General features: G+C 48.5%; 1 protein-coding gene across 2 annotated transcripts in view; it reads right to left on the reverse strand.

Annotated features, from left to right (window-relative positions):
* Positions 1-19172, reverse strand: part of ABCA2 (ATP binding cassette subfamily A member 2) — a 44757-nt gene that overhangs the window by 12145 nt on the left and 13440 nt on the right. Inside the window, exons 3-31 of one of the 2 annotated variants that reach the window (XM_089534637.1) lie at positions 18822-18933; positions 18151-18317; positions 17576-17703; positions 17307-17405; positions 16207-16392; positions 15361-15573; positions 14734-15065; positions 14060-14219; positions 13670-13798; positions 12998-13165; positions 12766-12862; positions 11763-11936; positions 11379-11481; positions 10516-10630; positions 8767-8957; positions 8310-8460; positions 8027-8231; positions 7356-7520; positions 6989-7169; positions 6426-6638; positions 5971-6167; positions 5517-5699; positions 5165-5349; positions 4881-5001; positions 4398-4607; positions 3124-3339; positions 2500-2602; positions 1470-1798; positions 367-580 (exon numbers count right to left, since the gene is read on the reverse strand). In XM_089534637.1, coding sequence (XP_089390763.1) covers positions 367-580; positions 1470-1798; positions 2500-2602; positions 3124-3339; positions 4398-4607; positions 4881-5001; positions 5165-5349; positions 5517-5699; positions 5971-6167; positions 6426-6638; positions 6989-7169; positions 7356-7520; positions 8027-8231; positions 8310-8460; positions 8767-8957; positions 10516-10630; positions 11379-11481; positions 11763-11936; positions 12766-12862; positions 12998-13165; positions 13670-13798; positions 14060-14219; positions 14734-15065; positions 15361-15573; positions 16207-16392; positions 17307-17405; positions 17576-17703; positions 18151-18317; positions 18822-18933 — 5047 coding nt within the window. Of the gene's footprint in view, positions 1-366; positions 581-1469; positions 1799-2499; positions 2603-3123; positions 3340-4316; positions 4608-4880; positions 5002-5164; positions 5350-5516; positions 5700-5970; positions 6168-6425; positions 6639-6988; positions 7170-7355; positions 7521-8026; positions 8232-8309; positions 8461-8766; positions 8958-10515; positions 10631-11378; positions 11482-11762; positions 11937-12765; positions 12863-12997; positions 13166-13669; positions 13799-14059; positions 14220-14733; positions 15066-15360; positions 15574-16206; positions 16393-17306; positions 17406-17575; positions 17704-18150; positions 18318-18821; positions 18934-19172 lie in introns of both variants that reach the window. The other variant, XM_089534636.1, reaches the window with a different exon arrangement.

Raw genomic sequence — 19172 nt, forward strand, 5'->3', positions numbered from 1 at the left:
AACCCATTTTTGCAAAAGTTTGCAAATCTGGCGAGCAGGGGGATAGCCCTGGCTCTCCTCAAATTGGGCAGCCTTTCCCCACTACCGAGGGATGGGCAACTTGGGGGGCTAGGAGGATACATTAGTTCCCTAAGAAACATTGTGAGGCTACATGTCGCACCATATCCCCCACTGCAAATACAGAACAGACCCCAAGCGCACACAAAAAACAATCACCACTGGTTTACTTCCAGTTTCAACAAAGACCTAATAGCGCAGGATGGCTCCAAACCATGACAAAATTGCTCCCATGTGGACATTGAATGCCACAAAAATGGCCATGAGTCCACATGTGGTCCATAGGCTGCACCTTGCACCATTGCATACCTGTGCAGCCGAAAGCGATCTGAAGTATAGAGCAAGTACTCGGAGACATTGCGCCCTGTGATGTCCACCAAAATGTCTCCAGTGACCACTTTCATCTGGGGCGGGTGGCCACCGACTCCACTGGGGCAGGAGAAGCCAGTGCCCTGCATGGAACAGGTGCACTTGATGGGTTCATGGACGATGCTGGGCAAGGAAGGGGCAGAGGTGACCGTCCCTGGAAGGAGAAGAGCAAACCAGGAGGACTTACAGCCCAAGGAGTCCACATTTATTTAGTTCATAACCCACCTTTCTCCCGACACAAGAGTCAAAATGGCTAACCAAAAAGGATAAAACAAAATGGGGCTTCAAATCTAATGATAAAAATAAAAGTATGCAGAGAGATCTTGTAGCAACTTTGAGACTCACTGGAAGAAAGAAGTTGGCAGCATGAGCTTTCCTAGGCTTCAGTCTACTTCAGAAATGCATCTGAAGAAGTAGACTTTAGTCTAAGAAAGCTCATATTGCCAACTTCTTTCTTTTAGTAATGCACCTGGGGGAGTAGACCTTAGTCTAGAAAAGCTCATGCTGCCAACTTCTTTCTGCCAGTGAATCTCAAAGGTGCTACAAAATCTCTCTACATACTCATTCTACAGACTAACATGGCTATATCTTTGATAAAAATAATAACAATCAAACACCATTAAAAAAGCTTTCGTATTACAGTGTCATTAACATGTTAGTGACTACGATGGTGCGAGAGGCTTTCAAATCATAGCAACAATCCTGCCATTAAAGCAGCATTGCAATAACACAAACTCCTGTTAATGCAAAATGCCAGCCAATATTGCTTTAATGATGGGTTGAAGACGGGATCTGTGCGACGCCATCTGAATGTCTTTTGCACAGTCATGGTCAATCATGCTATTTAGATGGAATCTGTGCGACGTCGTCTAAAGGTCCTTCCTGCGATTGCATGGAAAGGACAGCACAGGAACAGGACAAGGATGGGATAAACCCCATATGATAATCTCCATTGTGTTCGAATTCTTGGCTTTCGACTAATTGATTTCGCCCATGAACAACTTCTAGATGGGATGTCAACTAGGCTGTTTCCCCGCTTTTACCTTTGATGGCGGAGGGGTACGGAGTGGAGTTCCAGGCGCGGAGCAAGTCCTCATCCAAAGAGAAGGGGTAGTCAGAGGGGGCCGGGGATGGAGGTGGTGGGACGAAGTTGGAGAGCGGAAGGCCCTGGGTGAAAGAGTCCACGCACATGGCATCAAAGTACTTGGCCGCCAGCATCTTGGACTCGTTGCTGTTGAGGTTCAGGGACTGGACCAGTTGGTCCAAAGTGCTGTTGAAGGCCGTCTTCAAAACACAGGTGGCCCCGACTCCGGACGGTAAGTGGAAGGTCCCCACCAGCTGCTGGGGGCTGGCGTCTGGCGACAGCTTCATCCTGGGAAGATTTTGGAAGGAGCGTTGGGTGGTTGTTGTTGTTTTCACAAGAAAGAAGAACATCATAGTGCAAGATGGTCATCACCCATTTTGCACCGTTTTCTAGTACTCAACAGCTAGTTGTTGTGTGCCTTCAAGTCTTACCTGACTTATAACGACCCTAAAGTGAATCTATCATGGGGTTTCTTGGCAAGATTTGTTCAGAGGAGGTTTGCTAATGGCTTCCCTTTAGGCTGAGAGTGTGTGACTTCACCAAACTCACCTTCCAGTGGGTCTGGAAGCACCACTGAGCCACACTTCTGCCCAGCAAGCACCCTCTGGATACTTTGGACTGCAATTCCCATTCGAGCTTGACAGATTGGTTTTGTAGTCAAATACAATAACTGCACTTTTTCACCCTTTAAAATATTTTGTGCAAAGTATGTTGGGCTTTGCAAAAAAACACACTTCTTTGTCAGGGAAGTTGGGGAGCTATTTGCAAAGTCGTGAAATGTGAAAAATCTTACAGGAGTTAACCACTTTCTCAATGAGAAAAATCTGATCAGATCTTTACATCTCTAACGTGAAGCAGAAACTTATTCAGAACATTTCTTTCCACGAGGAAGAATTTGCAACAGGAACAACTCTCCTCCCTATGCCTGCAAGCCCTTAGATGCCATCAGAGCTGGGATGGTAAAGAAAAGAACGAGGAGCCCTCCTTACCGGTATTCGTGACGTTCCTCGTTGGCGTAAGGGATGAAGTTGCCCTTGGGTTGTGTGTAGTTGTGGTATTGTGAGGGCGAGAGGGTGAGCGGTGGCAGGTCTCCTGTGGAGGAAGACAGGTTGGGAGACACACAAAGTCCATCACCTTTGACTCTCTAGGACAGGACAGGAGTGGACATCTAGACACTTTGTGCCTTCCTGGTGGTTTGCATTATGCATTTTGGCATTCCCAGAGTAACCCAACATGACTTCCAGCCACAATCATGGCCAATTTTCAAGCATTTACATCTATTTTCCTTATGCTTTTGGGGGGTTTAGTGGGCTTAAGGGAAGCAAACCATTGCACTTTGGACACTGACTCTTTTCCTTCCTCTAGAAGGGCATCTCTTGACCTCTGGCTTCCCACACATTAATGTCCATGCAAAGACCCCGAAGCTAACATGGCCTTGGAAGGAGACATGCAACACATCTAGAGCTGAAACTGGGCTCCACCAGTTCAATTCCCAGAAACCCCTGCCAGGAATTCTGGGAACTGTAGTCCAATGCCATCCAGAGGGCCAAAGCTTCTGAGACCCTTACTCCTAGTGTGCCAAACTTTGGACTAACCCAATGGGGGACACATACCGATCTCCGGCACAGAGAGGGCGACGGTCATGGCCACGCAGACGAAAAAGGCGGGCAGGAGGATCTGGGAGAAGAGGGCCTTGGTGTTGCGCTTGGCGCAGTGGAACCGCTTGACAATCAGCCCGTGGAATTGACGCAGTTTGAGCCAGGAGCCCTCCAACTTGAAGCTCCCTTGACCCACCAGCGTTTGCTCCTCTTCCAAGTCGGCCTCTTGGTCTGCAGAAGGAGAAGAGGAAAGGAGGAGGCATGGCAGAGAGACAGACGGCGGAGCCCAGTTTCAGCTCCATTTGGGCTGAAGGTCTCCTTCCAAGGCCATGTTGGCCTAGGAGAAGGAGCTTCAAAACTCAAAGTCAGTCAATAGAATATGAATCAAATAAATGTACAGTGGTACCCCGGGATACAAATTGACCGCGTTACGAAATTTCCGGGGTACGAAAAAGTTAGATTTAAAAAAACTGTTCCGGGTAACGAAAGATTTTTCGGGTTACGAAATTAATTTCGGCGCGAAATTCAAATCGGAAGCGTGGCTAGCGGCTTTCCAGCGCCTTTTCGGGTTGCGAAATGTATCGGGTTACGAACGGTGCCGCGGAACGAATTAATTTCGTAACCCGAGGTAGCACTGTATTAATAAATACAACTCCTCCATCCCTAGCACTTCCAATGAGGAGGGACCAAGGTAGCTTAAGTCCAACCACATCTAGAGCACTTTATGAAACCACATCCCTTTAATAAAAGAGCATTTTATTGCCTCTTCTTACAAGGGCTGTAAAGGATAACTGTATGCAAGAACAGAATATCTTCTGATAGTGTGAAATCGCAATTTTCCCTGATTGATTCGGGTTTGGAGAAGTCTTCCTAGAAGCACCAGACATGTCCCTCCTGCTCCCAGTCTATGACTTTTAATGACACATGCCAATCAATCAAGTCAGCCAAGTTTCCTCCAATTAACCTTCCCAATTGAAAAGATTTTCACCAGAAAGTCAAGGCAGTAAAAGATACAGTCCCGGGTTAGTTCCTACTAGACTCGATGAATCAACTGTTCAATGGTGAGTCAATATTTGCACAAATATTGACCCAATAGGCCTACTTTAGCTGGAAGTACTAATAAGGCTGTCCCCCACACATCCATCCATCTACTCCCCCACCGCGTCCCGCTCCCAGGGAACACGCGAGGTCTCTCACGTGTTACCAACCTTGCAGGCTGATGTTATCAGGGTCTTGCAGGTTATCAAACAACGGAGAGTAATCCCCATAGAACTCCGAATAAGCCCCACCTTCATCGCCGCGCACGGAGCCGGCCGAAGACGAGGAGCGCAGCGACGTCTGAGACTGGCTGAGTTGGGAACAGGTCACCAGATTGCCCCGATCCGCCTCCGGTTTCTCAAGCGTTTCTGAGCCCAGAAGGAGCTCGCCATTGGCTTCGGGTTTGGGACCCAGCTGAGGGTCAGGGAGAGGCAGGGCATCCTTTTTGGACTCTTTGACATCTGCGAGGAGTAGAGGAAGAAAAAGAGGAGGGCATGAAACATGTTGAAGGCATCAACGGGAGCCCATAATGTCCATGGGGAAACCAGAGAAGTCCATGAGAAAGTGGTGCATGAGGAAACCACAAAGGTCCATGGGAAAGCTACAAGGATCCATAGAAAAACTAGAGGTACCCATGAGAAGAACCACAGAGGCTCCACAGGAAAGCCACAGAAGATCACGATAAAACCAGGGAAGTCCACAGGAAGACCACAGGAGAATAGCTTGTTTCTTACCCACATCACTGTTTTCAAGGGATTGGTCTTCCTCTGAGACCTTGAGGAAGACCTCTTCCAGCGTTGTGTCCATCAGGCCAAAGCTGGTCAGCTCCAGGTCATCCAGGCTGTGCTCCAGGTGCTACCAAATGGGGAGGAAGAGGACAAGAGGAAAGTGTGGGGAGAGCCAATTCCAGCGAGACCTACACAACCTCCAACCAGTTGGGTCAGCAGGGAACTTCAGGAGTTGTAATCCTCCATTGCAAAGCTCTGATTTTTTGCACGCTGGTCCAATGCAAGCCTACCTGGAAGAGCCTTTCGAAGCACCCCTTCTTGACCGCCTCACTGGGAAGGATGTAGGAGAGCTCGGTGTTGGTGTTGGAGATCAGGAGACACGAAGCCACGTATTTCTTGATGAACTGGGTGACTCGCACTTCGGAACAGGGGCTGACGGAGGACTGGCCTTGGGGGCTGTGGGTCTGTCCGGAGTCTAAAGAAAAGACAGGAATAAGAGAGAAAGAAAGACAGAAGGAGAAAGAGACATTACTTAAAGCGGCCTCCACCTTGCCAAGTGAGCTCTGCTTGGGAGAAGTAAACACATTATTGCCTCCAGGTCGTATGGCGATCTGAACAGCCCAGGACTGGTCGCACACTGACCCGTGTTCATCCGGGAGTCTGACTGCTTCTTGACCACGGTCAGCTTGTAGCCATCGCCGTAGGTGCCCTTCAGAAAAAGCGGGGAGCCGCAGCATTTCAGCTTCCCGTGAGAGATGATGGCGATGCGGTCGCCCAGAAGGTCAGCCTCATCCATGTGGTGGGTTGAGAGAAGGATGGTCCTTCCTATTGGATGGGGAGGAAGATGGATTAATCTAACGAAAAGGTGTGGAGGTGGACACCTTGGATACAACACCCTTTCAAGTTTGGACTACAACCCAGAGCAAATTCACCCACTTCACTATTATCGGGGGTGGGTATTAGTTGCTACTAGAAGAAGGAAAGCATAAAAGGAGCCAATGATCCTTGTTTGATGAATAGGTTATCTATCTATTACATACCCCACTGTACCCCAATGCAGGTCCTGGTAGAGGTCATGATCTATCCGCTCTCTTACCTTGCTTATATTTGAGAATGATGTCCCAAATAGCCCTCCGTGCATAGGGGTCCACACCAGCAGTGGGTTCATCCAAGATCACTGCCCGGGATCCCCCCACGAAGGCGATGGCTACCGATAGCTTCCTTTTCATCCCCCCAGAGAGCGTCTGCACCAAGGAGTGGCACTTGTGGGTCAGCTCCAGGTCTTCGATCATTCTGGAGGGAGAGAAGGAAGGGAGAGAGGTGGTTGTCCATTTGGAAATAATGAACCCTCGGATGTTTCTGGGGGGCTAAACACAGTCTCACCAAGTCTACACCCCTCTCCCAAATCTGTTGTAAGGATCAAGGGGAAGCCAGTGTAGACATCTGGGGAAGCTTAGAGAACTGAATTTGGGACCACAGGATGTGGCCCCTACCCCAGAGTCATGGGGAAGGTAGGGGGGTAGACAGAGAGAAAAAGAGGGGTGGGCCTACTTGTCCATCTCCTTGCGGATCTCCTCTTCAGCCATGCCCTTTAGCTGTGAGTAGAACCACAAGTGCTCCTCCACCGTCAGCTTGTCAAAGAGGACATTGTGCTGGGGGCACATGCCCAGGTTCTTCCGGATCTCGTCCATCTCTGTCCGAATGTCATAACCGTAAATGGTGGCAGAGCCAGAGGTTGGAGGGAAGAGGCCGGTCAAGATGGACCTGCATGGAAAGAAGGAAGGAAGTGAGGGACGATGAAGGAAGTGAGGGACGATGCTATTTTTAAGATGGACCCTCCTGCCACCATCTTGTGTTCAGTGCTCCTAGTAATGTGCCTCCAGTCTCTTACCAGACATCATGGCCTTAGGGGAGGACTCCATCAATGAGGATAGGTTTGAGCCTCCAGAAGTGGAGAATGGAGAAAAGATGGTTGCTATCCACCCACCCAGGACCCTTAAGGTGGGTTAGAGGCACCAGACTTTGCACTCCTAGATGGAGGCAGATCTCCTCCAAAGGTTCTTCCTGCAGGGACTGGATCACCAAAGAAGAGGACCATGGATGAAATCACTCACATGGTGGTGGTCTTGCCAGCTCCATTATGACCCAAGAAGGACACCACTTGGTTCTCGTAGAGGTTGAGACTGAGCTTGTTCAGAGCCATCTTCTTGTCCGTCTTGTAGATCTTGGTCAGTTTGTCCACGCAAACCACCAGAGGGAGATGGGTGGGCTCCTCCTCAATACCCCGGGTCTCCTCTGCAGGAAAATAACAAAAACCATGGAACCCAGAGTAAGTATATAAAAATGGAGCCGTTCTGCATAATACTACATTTTTGTGCCAATTTTCGTACACTTTTTAAAAAAATATTGGGTAGTTCTGGAAGTGACTTTTTTGGCACATGCAGCTCATGGGACACAAAATTCCCAGCCAGCCAGTCTCACCCAGCCTCCGGTTCTCCATGGCACATGCTTGGTCTTCCTCCATGATGCTCAGGCGCGTGGTTCTTGACCAGGGCCATGTCCACTCCCACGTCTCAATGCGCCCATTTCCCAGCCAGTAGGACTTCTGCAACGGGAAGTACCAGGGCCGCGGAAGGCCATACATGCCTAGTGGAAGGGAACAGAGCATCAGCATGAAGCACAAAAGCACACTGGTCAATGACTCCCAAACTATGTCCCTAAAGGTGTTTTGGACTTCAGCTCCCAGAATCCCTGGTTACTGGCCAATCTGTCTGAGGCTTCTGGGAGCTGAAGTCCAAAACACCTGGAAGTACAGAGTTTGGGGATCACTGCTGTAGATCAATATATGCAAGGCAGGCCTATACAAGACCATCTCAAGTCTCAGAAGAAGATACAGGATTATGGGGACTCCAGTTCTCACCAGACTTCAGGACCCTCAAATGCTAGATGTCCCCTTCAAGACAGGACATCTCTTTAAAGCCAACATGAGTATACTTTGGATGCCCATAAAACATGGGAATGCCGCCCATAGTTGACAATAGCCAATGGCATCAGAATGCGGGCAGACCAGTCCCATGCACTGGGCAAGCAGATTCCAGTTTTAGTCCAAACTGGGAAAGCCTTCCACCCCCAAACCCTCTCTCCAGACATACCTGGGTGCACAGCCTCAATGTACCAGGTGAGCACCCCATAGACCACGGCGTCAATGATGAGCATCATCATGGAGAGGAGGAGGTTGAAGTCGTCCCCTTCGACAGGTGACTGGCTGAAGGTGTGCCACTGGATGCCCACGCCAGCCACCTCATAGAGGGCAAAGTACTTAGAGCCCAGGCCAAAGGCTGTGGTGGACATCAGGGACTAGGAGGGAAGATGCAAGAGTCAGGATGGCGCCATCTAAAGAATCTGCATTTGATCCCAAGGTTTTTTTTAACTCACCGCAATGCACTTCTCAAAGGCGGTGATCTTATCGTGGGCCACTTCTTCCCGGATGGCAACGTACATGTAAGGGACGTAGCTGAGGAAGTAGATGATGCCGCCGCAAGCCGAGGCCAGCTTGGCTTTGGAGTAGAGCACAGAGATGAGGAAACTACAATGCACAAAGAGAGAGAAGTGCAAATCAGACAAATCCACCATCTTCCCTTGGATAGGTGGATCCATGAGGATATGGGTTTGAACCAGTAACCAAACTCAAAGCTATCTATCCATCCTAGGTCACTGGAAAATGTCCATTGCAAGAAATGGAGCTTCCAGACAGTGTTTAAGCGGGTAGCCCCCCATAAGAGAATATTGCAATAGTCAAGATGCAACTATTTAAGTGAAGTGTGCCAGCAGCTCCCACATCCTCCATGGCTGTCCATGTGGTCACTCATACCCCATTCTTCCCTACACTCACCAGAACATGATGGTGGCCACAGCGTAGATGGCCAGGAAGAGCCAGATGATGAAGACGTCGCTGTGCATCAGCACCTTCCCATACTTGAGGATGGCAGTCAGAGCGGTGACCGAGATGGACAGCTGGACAAAACCCGTGATGAACCAGGCCACCCAGTGGACAGCATTGTTCAGGCCCATCATCTTCATCACCTGGTCGAGGGGGAGACATGGGCAACCTCCTTAAAGTTTAGACTAGAACCTTTTTTAAACTGTACCAACTGTTCAACCAAGGAACAGATTGCCTTGGAAGATGGTGGATTCCACTTCTTTGAAAGTCTTTAAACAGAGGTTGGATGGGCATCTCTCAAACATACTTTAGCTCTGAATCCTTGCATGAGTGAAGAGGGCTAGACTATATGGCCCTTGAGTCCCCTTCCAATTCTTAAGATCCTAAGAGTCTATGAATGTGCACCAAGTGTGTCTGTTGCCACCTTACATTCTGGGTCAAAAGAAAGCTAGATTTCCAAACGGAAGCATCTAAGTTCACAGCTCAGCAATATTTTTGCCATTCCCTGGGGAGAAAATGCAACCCAAAAACCCAAATCTAGGCCATTAGGCAGTCTATTTGTTCCATCGACCCACCTGCATCCCCAACCGCCTCCTCTCTCATCACTCTCACCCAATTCTGTCTCCCAAAGGCTGAGGTCAGCAGACAGCTCAACAGAGACAAGGCCTCCAGCTGAGCTGGCATTCAGCAGAAAAACCAGGATATTCTTGGCAAAAACAAAATAATAATAATAAAGATGCACAGGAGACAGTTTTCAGGACTGGCTGCAGATGCTCTGGAGGCTCTGCTTAAATTGTTCTTTAAAAGCATCAAAGGTGAGCTTCCGTTCTCCTTGTTTGTTTTGCTCCAGTTCTGTCTCAGTTTTGCTCTGCAAAAGGAGGAATGTTTCGAGAGATTGGGGTCTCTTGGGAGGAAAAAAAACAAGGCAGATCTTTGCAAGAGGGATCACCATTTGGCTCCCAATGCATGGAGAGAATCTGCAAAAGTTCCTTCTACTGGACAATATTCCTCAACCGATAAGGAGAGCGTCAGGCACAGTCGCGAAGATGGATTTGCCCAAGGTAAGGGATTTTAGGAGTGAGGGTCCCAATAGATTTTCCCATGCTTTGGACAGGACTTACAACCAGAAACTCAACGCAGTGGCCAAAAGGACCCTCCTTTGTCCTATCAACCAATTCTCCTAAAAGATGAACACTGATCCTATCCTTTGGTCTCTCAATCACTATCACTGTCCTACATAAACTCAATGAGAGGCCATTTTTCCAAACAGTCCCACGAAAACAAGTCTTGAGAGCATCAGAATAGCCATGCTGGATCAGGCCCAAATTCCATTTCATCCAAAGCTCAGAAAAGTGACTTTGGGAGGACTAAATGCATTCATAATCTGCCAGCAACAGCGCTCATGCTCAGACGCCAGTCAATAAAGTAATGTTCCCAAGCTCTTCTCTAGGAATGGAAGGCATGAAGGCAACACAGGTGGCTGTCCCATCAATTGGTATTCAAAGGTTCCCATGAATTGGTATTCCCATTAATTGATATGCCAATTGAATACCCATCAACTGGTATGCAAAGCTTCCCATCAACTGGTATTCAAAGGTATACTGCAAATTGTTGGGACATGAAGCATGGAATATGGAGCAAACAAACATGGAGGTTGCATTGAGCCGCCATGGGCATCGTTGGCGTTAGCGGAGATCCTACCTCTTTCAAGCGGTGCTCCTTCTCGGCCACAATGTGCTGGATCATCATGGCCACTGAGTAGACCCAGGAGATGACCATACAGAGGGGCATCATGTGCTCTATGACAAACAGGAAGCTGTGGGGAGGAAAAGGCGGGACATCATCCTCAAGTCCTCACAAGGGTCCTCAGAGAGAGCCAACTGGCCAAACCAATCTGGCAAACTAACCACTCAACTAGCAAGAAAAAGCTTGGAACTGTATCCCAGAACTTGAAAACAATCCATTATTAAAATGTCATAAACCACTCCTAATTCATTAAAGCTGTGTTTATTCATTTCATCAACCATGAACAAGTGACATTTTTCATTACTTCAAGTAGTTGCTGACCATTTCTGGACTTCATGTTTCTTTTAAAAGCAATGCAAGGTGTCAACAAATTAGTCTCATGAAGTTATTCATTTATTTTATTTATCATCCCATCTTTTCAACCAGAGACAGCTTTTTACATCATCTCTCTCCATTAATTCTTTTGAACATTTAACATTTTATGCTCTCATGCCAACAATAATGTTTCCAAGCTCATACCCAAAAGCCTACATGGCTTTGCAAAGAGGCACTTTACCTTCATCCTAGGGTGCATCTACAATGCAGAATTAATGCACTTTGGCACCACTTTAAATGCCATGGCTCCATCTTACAGATCAGAACACTTTGGCAGAGAAGGGTTGCAAAACTACAAGCCCCAGGATTCCATAGTATGGAGCTACGGCATTTAAAGTGGTGTCAAACTACATTATTTCTGCCATACAGATGCACCCCTAGTTTGGAAAATTAGGAATTAGGATGGAGAAGAGGACTTGTACAGGGTCTGAATTGGTACTTACTCGTCTCGGGTGTAGCAAGGATACGGAAACATCTGCACATAGTTCCCGGGTTCAACAACGTCGTGTCCTACAAAGGTATTGATGATCGCTCTTTCCATCATATCTTTTGAGGAACAGAGAAAGAAAGCAAAGCCTTGACAAAAGGTTTATCATCTTTCCTCCCATTAACATCCATCCAGAGAGTTCTCAAAACCCATAGTTTTGCATGAATCAATCCTTCAGCCATGGAGGAAGGAGTGTATATGGGAATTCTGTATCATAAAAGACCACAAGGACAGTCTTGTCTGCAATTACAAACCTGTTTTTGAAGGATGGAGAAGAGGAGATGCTTTTGGCCCAAGCGTTTGGCTAACAAGAGAAAGGCACCCAAGAAGGAGCTCTCACCTTGGATCCAGACGAAGCCGTAAAGGAAGTAGAAGCGCCCCCCTGTATTTGGTCCAGGCCTCCAATATGCACGGCGGATCTCATTGGTCTTCTCTGTGAAGCTGGAGTTTTGGCGGATCTTGTACATGACGTGGGGAGGGAGGGTGCCGTCCTTGTTGGTCTGGAAGATCACACCTTTAGAGAGAAGAAACACAATGAATGCCACGCTGGAAGCCCATGAAGCGCCAACTCAGTCTAAACAAAGCTATATAAGAGAACTGCCTATCTAAGTCCACATGGGACTTTCCTATAATGGTCAGCCAGATGTCTCAGGGAAGCCCACATGTGGGGCATGAGGACAACAGTGCTCTCCCACTTTTGTGTCCCAGTGTTTTGGTGGTTGAAAATGGGAATCCAACATGCCAAGTTGAAGGGTCCCAACCATACATCTCAGTGGTAGCAGGATGACAGATCTCAACCACGGCTCAAGGATTGCAATCACAGAGCTCAATGAAGCCAGGTCAAAAGGATTGCAACCATGATGGAAGGACCTCATCAGAAGTTGAAAGATCTCAACCATGGATTTCACTGGTGGCAGCTCACAAAGGATCACAACCATGGTTCATGGGTCTCAATGGTGCCATGTCACAAAGGATCACAACCATGGTTAAAACATCTGAACCATAGTTGTAAGATCTCAATCATGGATCTCAATGGCACCTCATTAAACCATTCTTGAAGTATCTCAACCATTGATGCCAAAGTCACTAAAGTGATGAATCTCAACCATGGTTCAAGTGTCTCAGCAATGGATCCCAACGTCCATAGTGGTTGAGGATGGTGGAGTTGGTCTCTAAGACATTTGGATGGTACTAGGATGAAGCAAAGCTAGGGAGAAAACTCCTTTTAATCTGCTTGCGCTGCCACAAGGCAGAGCTGCTACCAACTGCATTCTGACTTGCGAAGAGGCAATTTCTTAAATAGGCCTGCAATCTAGTCTTTGGAAGGGAAGGGAAAGCCATACTGGCAAACACTGTGACGTTGTCTTGGTAGGCTTGGTTCAAGGTGTAGTTCACGATGCTCTCCTCATCTGGAAAACCCTTGAAGATGTCCACACTGACCTGGCAGGGAAGAAAAAGGAGATTTTGTCAAGTTAGGTTTCCTTGCAAGCAACAAACCCAGACCCAAACAAATGGGGCAAATCCATGTGAGCCAGCAAACTCTGGACAGCAGAGATGGACAAAGGGCAAACCCACCTTGGACATGAACTGGATCCAGCCGCAGGCGGCATTGTCTATGGTGTCCAGCTGGGACAAGAGAGTGCTGGTGTTGGGCAAGGAGAAGTTACTTTCCATGAAGTTGTTGAGCAGGTCGCTGTCTGAAACATTGAGGATCTCAGGGTGCTTCTGAAGATCTGCAGCGATCTGCGGATAGACCACAAACATAGTATGGAGAAGATCAACAAGGAGGTCTTCTCTATGGACACTTAACCCCATTATGGTGCAATGCAAAGGTGACATCTTTTCAGCTTTGGGGCTGCTGCAAAATGACCCTGAGTCCCAATTGTTAGTGTTGCTCATGACTATACTTTTGCATTCCTATTATAACACTTTGCATTCCTTTTCGCTTTTCTTTTCTAGCTGCAAAAAAAAAAATGAACACTAAGACTGAAAGGCATAAATATTGATCGACACCTGTCAAAATCACCTTTAAAATGCAACAAAGAAAACACTGCATATCACACCAAGGGAGTAGCATCACTCCCATTCATTGCTTTGCTTTGGAAATTAAACTTTGCTTTGGCCCTTGTTGCAAAAGGTCAAACAGGACAAATTATTGGTTAATGTGTTACTTCCACACCGTAGAATGGGAGCACCGGGTGTTTGTTCTACTGTTTCTGGGGTCATCCTGACCATGGGACAGCGTACCTGCCGCAGCCACCGGATCCGTTGTTGCAACTTGCCCTCCTCCAGAAAGCCGCGGATCTCGGCCGAAACGTTCAGCCAGACCTGAGCGTAGCGGGTCACATTCCCCACGAATGCAAAGGTCTCATTGGCCTGAGTCAGAAGAGCAGAAGGACAAAGGACCGGAGAGTCAGAGCTGAACTACACCTCCCACAATCCCCTTCCATGCTGGATAATGGATCCGGGAAATTCCCTCCCAAGAGTGTCTCGGTTGGCCCCTTCTCTGCTCTTTTCCACCAGAAGGAAAAGTCCTTTCTATCTGGACAATCCTTTGGCTCCTAGCTTCTTGCAGCAGAAGGCTTTGAACAAGGTGCATTGTGCAAATACTATCAACCTCTTTTTTGGAAACCTCACCTTCAGGATGACCTTGTCCACTTCAGTGCCGACGGGGGAGTATAGGATTTTGGGGTTACTGGTCATGAGGTGGACAAGGAGCCCCAAATTCCGCTGCTCTTTGCTGGTGAACCCCAAAGAGCTCATGTTCCCTTGTTTCAGGGCCTCTGGCTCAATGGTCCTGCAGAGGAGAAAACAAAGGGGCAAACTAGGATTGTAGTATTGTTGTTGTCGTATGACTTCAAGTCATTTCCAACTTATGGCAACCCTAAGGCAAACCTATCACGGGTTTTTCTTGGCAAGAATTGCCCCAAAGGAGTTTGTCTTTGCCTGTGGCTCTGTGACTTGCCTAACGTTTTAATGGCTGAGCAGAGATTTGGACCCCAGTTTCTATAGAGTTGTAGTCCACCACATTGGCTCTCTAGGAATTGGGTAGGCTATTCTTAAACCAAGGTGTGCAAAGTATGGTCAAATGGGACCCTTGGGACCCATAAGTGCTGCACCCAAAGCCCCCCAGAAGTGACCTCTAATTTAATTTTGGGGGGCATTTTTTTCTGCAGAAAACCAGCCCAAAGCCTGCCTGCAAATGACCTGAAAATGCAGCAGCCGGCTTCCACCAAACCCTAGCCCCCTTTGCAAAGTCAACCTGGAACCAAATGTCCAGTACTTCCAAGCCCCCGAGGAGGAGACCTTACCGGTTGTTGCCGCAGAGAATGGGCTGGAGCCCGGCCCAGAGCTGGACAAAGGCCGAACACTGGCCTTGGGGGTCCTCCGTGGGGGTCTCACCCTCCCCCTTGCCATCCTCCAAGCTGGAGTTGGTGCCCGAGGTGAAGTTCCCTCCAGTGGGACTGGTGGCATTGGAGACACTGGGGGCCACTTTGGCGGCACATGCCCCCTTGGGCAGCAGCTTGGCTAAAGCTGAGAGGATGTCCACCTCCTTCAGGACGTTCTGCATCTCCATGAGGTCTTCCAGCAAGGTGTGCAGGCGGCTCCGTGCCACCGTGCCATTCACCTCGTCGAGTTTTAGCTGCCGTGAGAAAGAGATGGGAGCCATGTAAGAATCTACAATGTGTAATTTCACATCAGTGCACATATGCAAAATCTGAAGAACTGGCTTTAACAAGGCACAACACTTCCTCGACCATATGCAATTCAGCTCAACAAGTGGACCCACCTGGCCGGTTGGCAACCATCCCAGTCAGCTACCAAGATCCACAGTTTTGCATCGATGCCAAACGCCTGGCACAGATCCCAAAGGAGTGATGCTGCCAGGACCCTGGGATGACCGACTTACAAGGTTCTCTCGTCTTTTCTGCACTTACCTGGTTGATGATCTTGGGTGCATCCAGCTGTTCCTTCAACTCTGCTGCCAGCTGTCCAAAATAATCTTTGCGCAGGCTGACGCTCCGGTTGCAGACAGCCGCCTGATACGCTCGCAAGAGCGGACGCTGCCTTTCTGGGACCATCAAGAGGCGTTTCAACTGGCCCGGATGGCAAGTGAGGCTCTCTAGCACGGCGGGCGTGAAAAGGATATTCTAGGAAATGGGAGAACAAACGGATAATACGGATTCTTGGCCCTGCCTCCCGAGCCGCCATTTTGTGTGTGACCAGTTGCCCATTGAAAAGAAATCCGTTCTCCTATTTGAAAGGTCCATGAGTGGAAGCATCTCCACTATATACAATCCTGACTCTAAGTGTGTTGAGATCCTTAAAAGAGATGGAAAGACAGTAGGACGCAGTGGTTTGAGCGTTGGGGTATAACTTTGGAGACCAAGGTTTTCTTGTCTATGGAAACCCATTGGGTGTCCCTGACCAAGTCATATTCTCTCAGTTTCAGAAGAAAGCAAAGGCAATCTTCAGTCTTTAACCTGAGCGAAACCTAGGAAGCCCCCAAACAACAATGCCATAAGGAAGGAGGGAGAAGGTCAATCCTTGAGGTTTCCTACAAACAGAGAGCCCTTGGAGTGGATGGAGAGGTCCCTCGAACTTCCAGAAATGATATGCTTGAGCCCATCTTGCACCAAATCTGCACTATTAATGGTGTGATGATCACTTGTGTTGGTGGTCATCAGTTTCAGTCTAGAGGAGGGTCTCAGGAGACCCTACCCAGAAGACCCCAATAGCTTCCTCATCGTTTTGTCCCCCAAGAGCCCTCTTTGTAGCCTCACCTCCATGTCCTTCACAAAGGCTTGAGGGCCATAGGGACTGGTGGTCTCTGCCGCTGGACTGGGGAGGCCAAAGGCCTGGGAGAGGAGGTGGATCAGGGCCTTCTTGTGCGAACCTTCCTGCGGGTATCGCAGCGCTTGGCGAACGAGACCATCTTCGGTGTTCCTCAAACTTCCCAGGAGGCCTTCCTGAAAGAGAAGTGGGTTTCAGAGAGAGAACCCATTGGGTGTCCTTGAGCAAGTCACACTTTCTCAGCCCCATAGGAAGGCAATGGCGAACCCCCTCTGACCAGAGTGACCAGATGTCCGAACCATAAAGGAGGACAAGGCATTCCACAAAAATGGATGACATGACCAAATAAAAGTTAAAAGCACTCATATAAATATAAATGCATGCTTCTTAGTCTTGCTCAGAATGGAGATTTTGGAATTCCTCCTGGAAAGAAGGGTGAAATGGAGGATGGGTCCTGGAAAAGGAGGACATCAAGTCAACCTGCCTCTGACCAAGAAAACAACATGACTGGTCCAACCTAAAGTCACCATGAGTTGGAAACAACTTGGAGGCACACAACAAAAACAACAACAACAGCAAAAGTTACAGTTTGCTCAGAGAGTTCCTCCCAAAATGGCTTCTCAAGTTGTGGTTTGTTAACAGCCATGAAGTCAGCTTTTCTGGTGACCCTAAGACTGAGGGACCCCCAAGCCAACTGGTCATTGGCAACCATGCTTATGTCTTGGAAATTCAGGATAGCCGTAGTTTCCTCAACTGGGCCTATAGCCACCCCTTGAATCTGCACCCATAAACCCTCCTGGAGACACGGGGCATTTTTCTACCCTGCAAGGAGTGCGAAACCTGAGCGTAACCCAGGAAGCCACCAAACAACAGTGCCATAGGAAAGGGACCATGGCCACCTGGGATGGAGGTTTCCTATAAACAAAGAGAACCCTTTGTTTATTTGCCTGGATTTAAGGCTCCCAGAAAAAGCTGAGGAGAAACAAAACAAGGGGTCAATGTGGTCTACACTAAGACTCTGAGCAACCCCATCTACTCATAGCATCCTCCCTGGAGTAACCAAGAGCAAGTAATGGGGGTTTCCTCTCACCTCCAGGTGAAGAAGCTTCTCCGCTGCGTTGAATCGGTCCCAAGGCTCTTGAAATGCATCCAAAGAGCCAGGCGATGTGCCAAAGAACAGCCGATACACCTGAGAAAAGAGAGCCAGTTTGATCGCGTTACTCGGGACCTTTGGTTTCCAGTTCCTAAAGCAAGGATGGAGTCAATGCGGAGTAGGACTTTGAGAGCTGGAATAGGATTCCCAGTTTGTCTACACAACTATATGGAGATAAGGTTTTGAAGTGCAATGTTCCCGCGTACCTCTTTGAGATTCACCCTGGAGCCGGTCAAGAGTTCGGCCGTTTCATTGGACAAAGAGAGGTTCTGGGTGAGAAACCGGTGGAAGTCTATCTTGTCCTTGGCAGCCGAGTCCAGCGTGAAGCCAGGAGCTGATGACCAGGATGGAGAAGAAAACACAGGAAGGAAAACAGCAGTGTTGGACATCACTGGACTCTGTCTGGGACTTAAGGCTGGTATTTACTACAGGAAAGTAAGTGCCGAATTGCAAGCCACTCTGAGGCTGGGCTTGCTGGTTATCAGCTGAGTAGCAACCATCCTCTGGATCAGTGGTTCTCAACCTTTGGGCCTCCAGATGTTTTGGACGTCGATTCCCAGAAGTCCCAGTCAATATGTTCATTGTTCAGAAATTCTGGGAGTTGAAGTCTCAGCAATCTAGAGGACCAAAGGTTAAGAACCACTGCTCTGGATGCTTGCCCAGACTGTGGTCTCCAGGAGAGGAGGGTCTTTGGCATCGTCCGCTGTCGGACCCTTTGCACCAGGGACCCCTGCAAGGGGCTTAACCACTCAGCCACATGGTCCTTCTCCCCAAAACCTACCGTCCCGATTGCTGAAGTGAGTCTCCATAGCAGTGGGTTCGTTGCTGCCCAGAGACTCCAGGTGACGCCGCAGCGACTCCAGCTCCTCTTCCAGTCCGGCGTGATCCGGATCGAACAAGTTACTTTTCTCCACCACTTCATTGAGCCGCTCCAGCAGCTGAGTTACTCTGCAAAAAGGGAGCAGCCAAGCATTATTCTTTCCAAAGCCATATGTTTGGGAGGTGGTGGGCGCAAGGATTATTAGTAACTAGTAATGAACCCCGTAAAAGTGAGAAAATCGTAAATAATGTAATACCGCTCTAGGAATCCCTAGGTTCTCCAGAGCAACTCTATGGTCCACATCCATCAGAAGTTTATTTCAAGTTTTATTTATTTCAAAGATTTATATCCCGCCTTTCTCCCACAATGGGCTCCAAGGCGTTGACCATGGCATCATGCTGGAGGACCTATAACTGCCTGCAGAAGTGTTTTCTCTAGGAACATTTAGGTCTTCCAGTGAGACTCTATGGTCAAGGTCCAGCACAGTCACACACTGACTGGAGGACTCAGAGATTCCTAAAGAGAACATATTGACCCAATCCATCAATAACCAAAGCTGCAAATGTGGAGGGGTTATAATGTACAAATAAAAATGCATAAGCAATTCGGGAAAGAAATGGAGCGGGACTCACTTGGAGTTGGAGTACTGCAAGAACCCAAATTCGTCTCGCTGGCCGTCGGGACACAGAGACTGCATCACCGGCAGGATCCCGGCGGAGGTGAGCGGTGAGGCTGTGTAGAAAGCTATAGAGAAGAGGAGGGTCGGGGCAGAGATCGATAGAGAGGCTGCGGGTCGGGAGGAGGAGGCACACCGCCGGCTCAGAGAGTAATGCAAGCGCCAGATGAGTACCACTACTGACTAGTTAAGTCCCGACAGAGGGCTGGTTAAGGGCTGAAAAGTCAGAGGTCACCCTGTTTGCCCAAACTCTGCAGCGGATTTTCCCAACCCAGCAGACTCAATGTAAGTTGTGCCAGGAGTTGAA

The sequence above is a fragment of the Sceloporus occidentalis genome, unplaced genomic scaffold (genome assembly GCF_023333645.1).
Source record: "Sceloporus occidentalis isolate IW3139 unplaced genomic scaffold, rSceOcc1.0.p SCAF_8, whole genome shotgun sequence".
In the NCBI taxonomy this organism is placed as follows: Eukaryota; Metazoa; Chordata; class Lepidosauria; order Squamata; family Phrynosomatidae; genus Sceloporus; species Sceloporus occidentalis.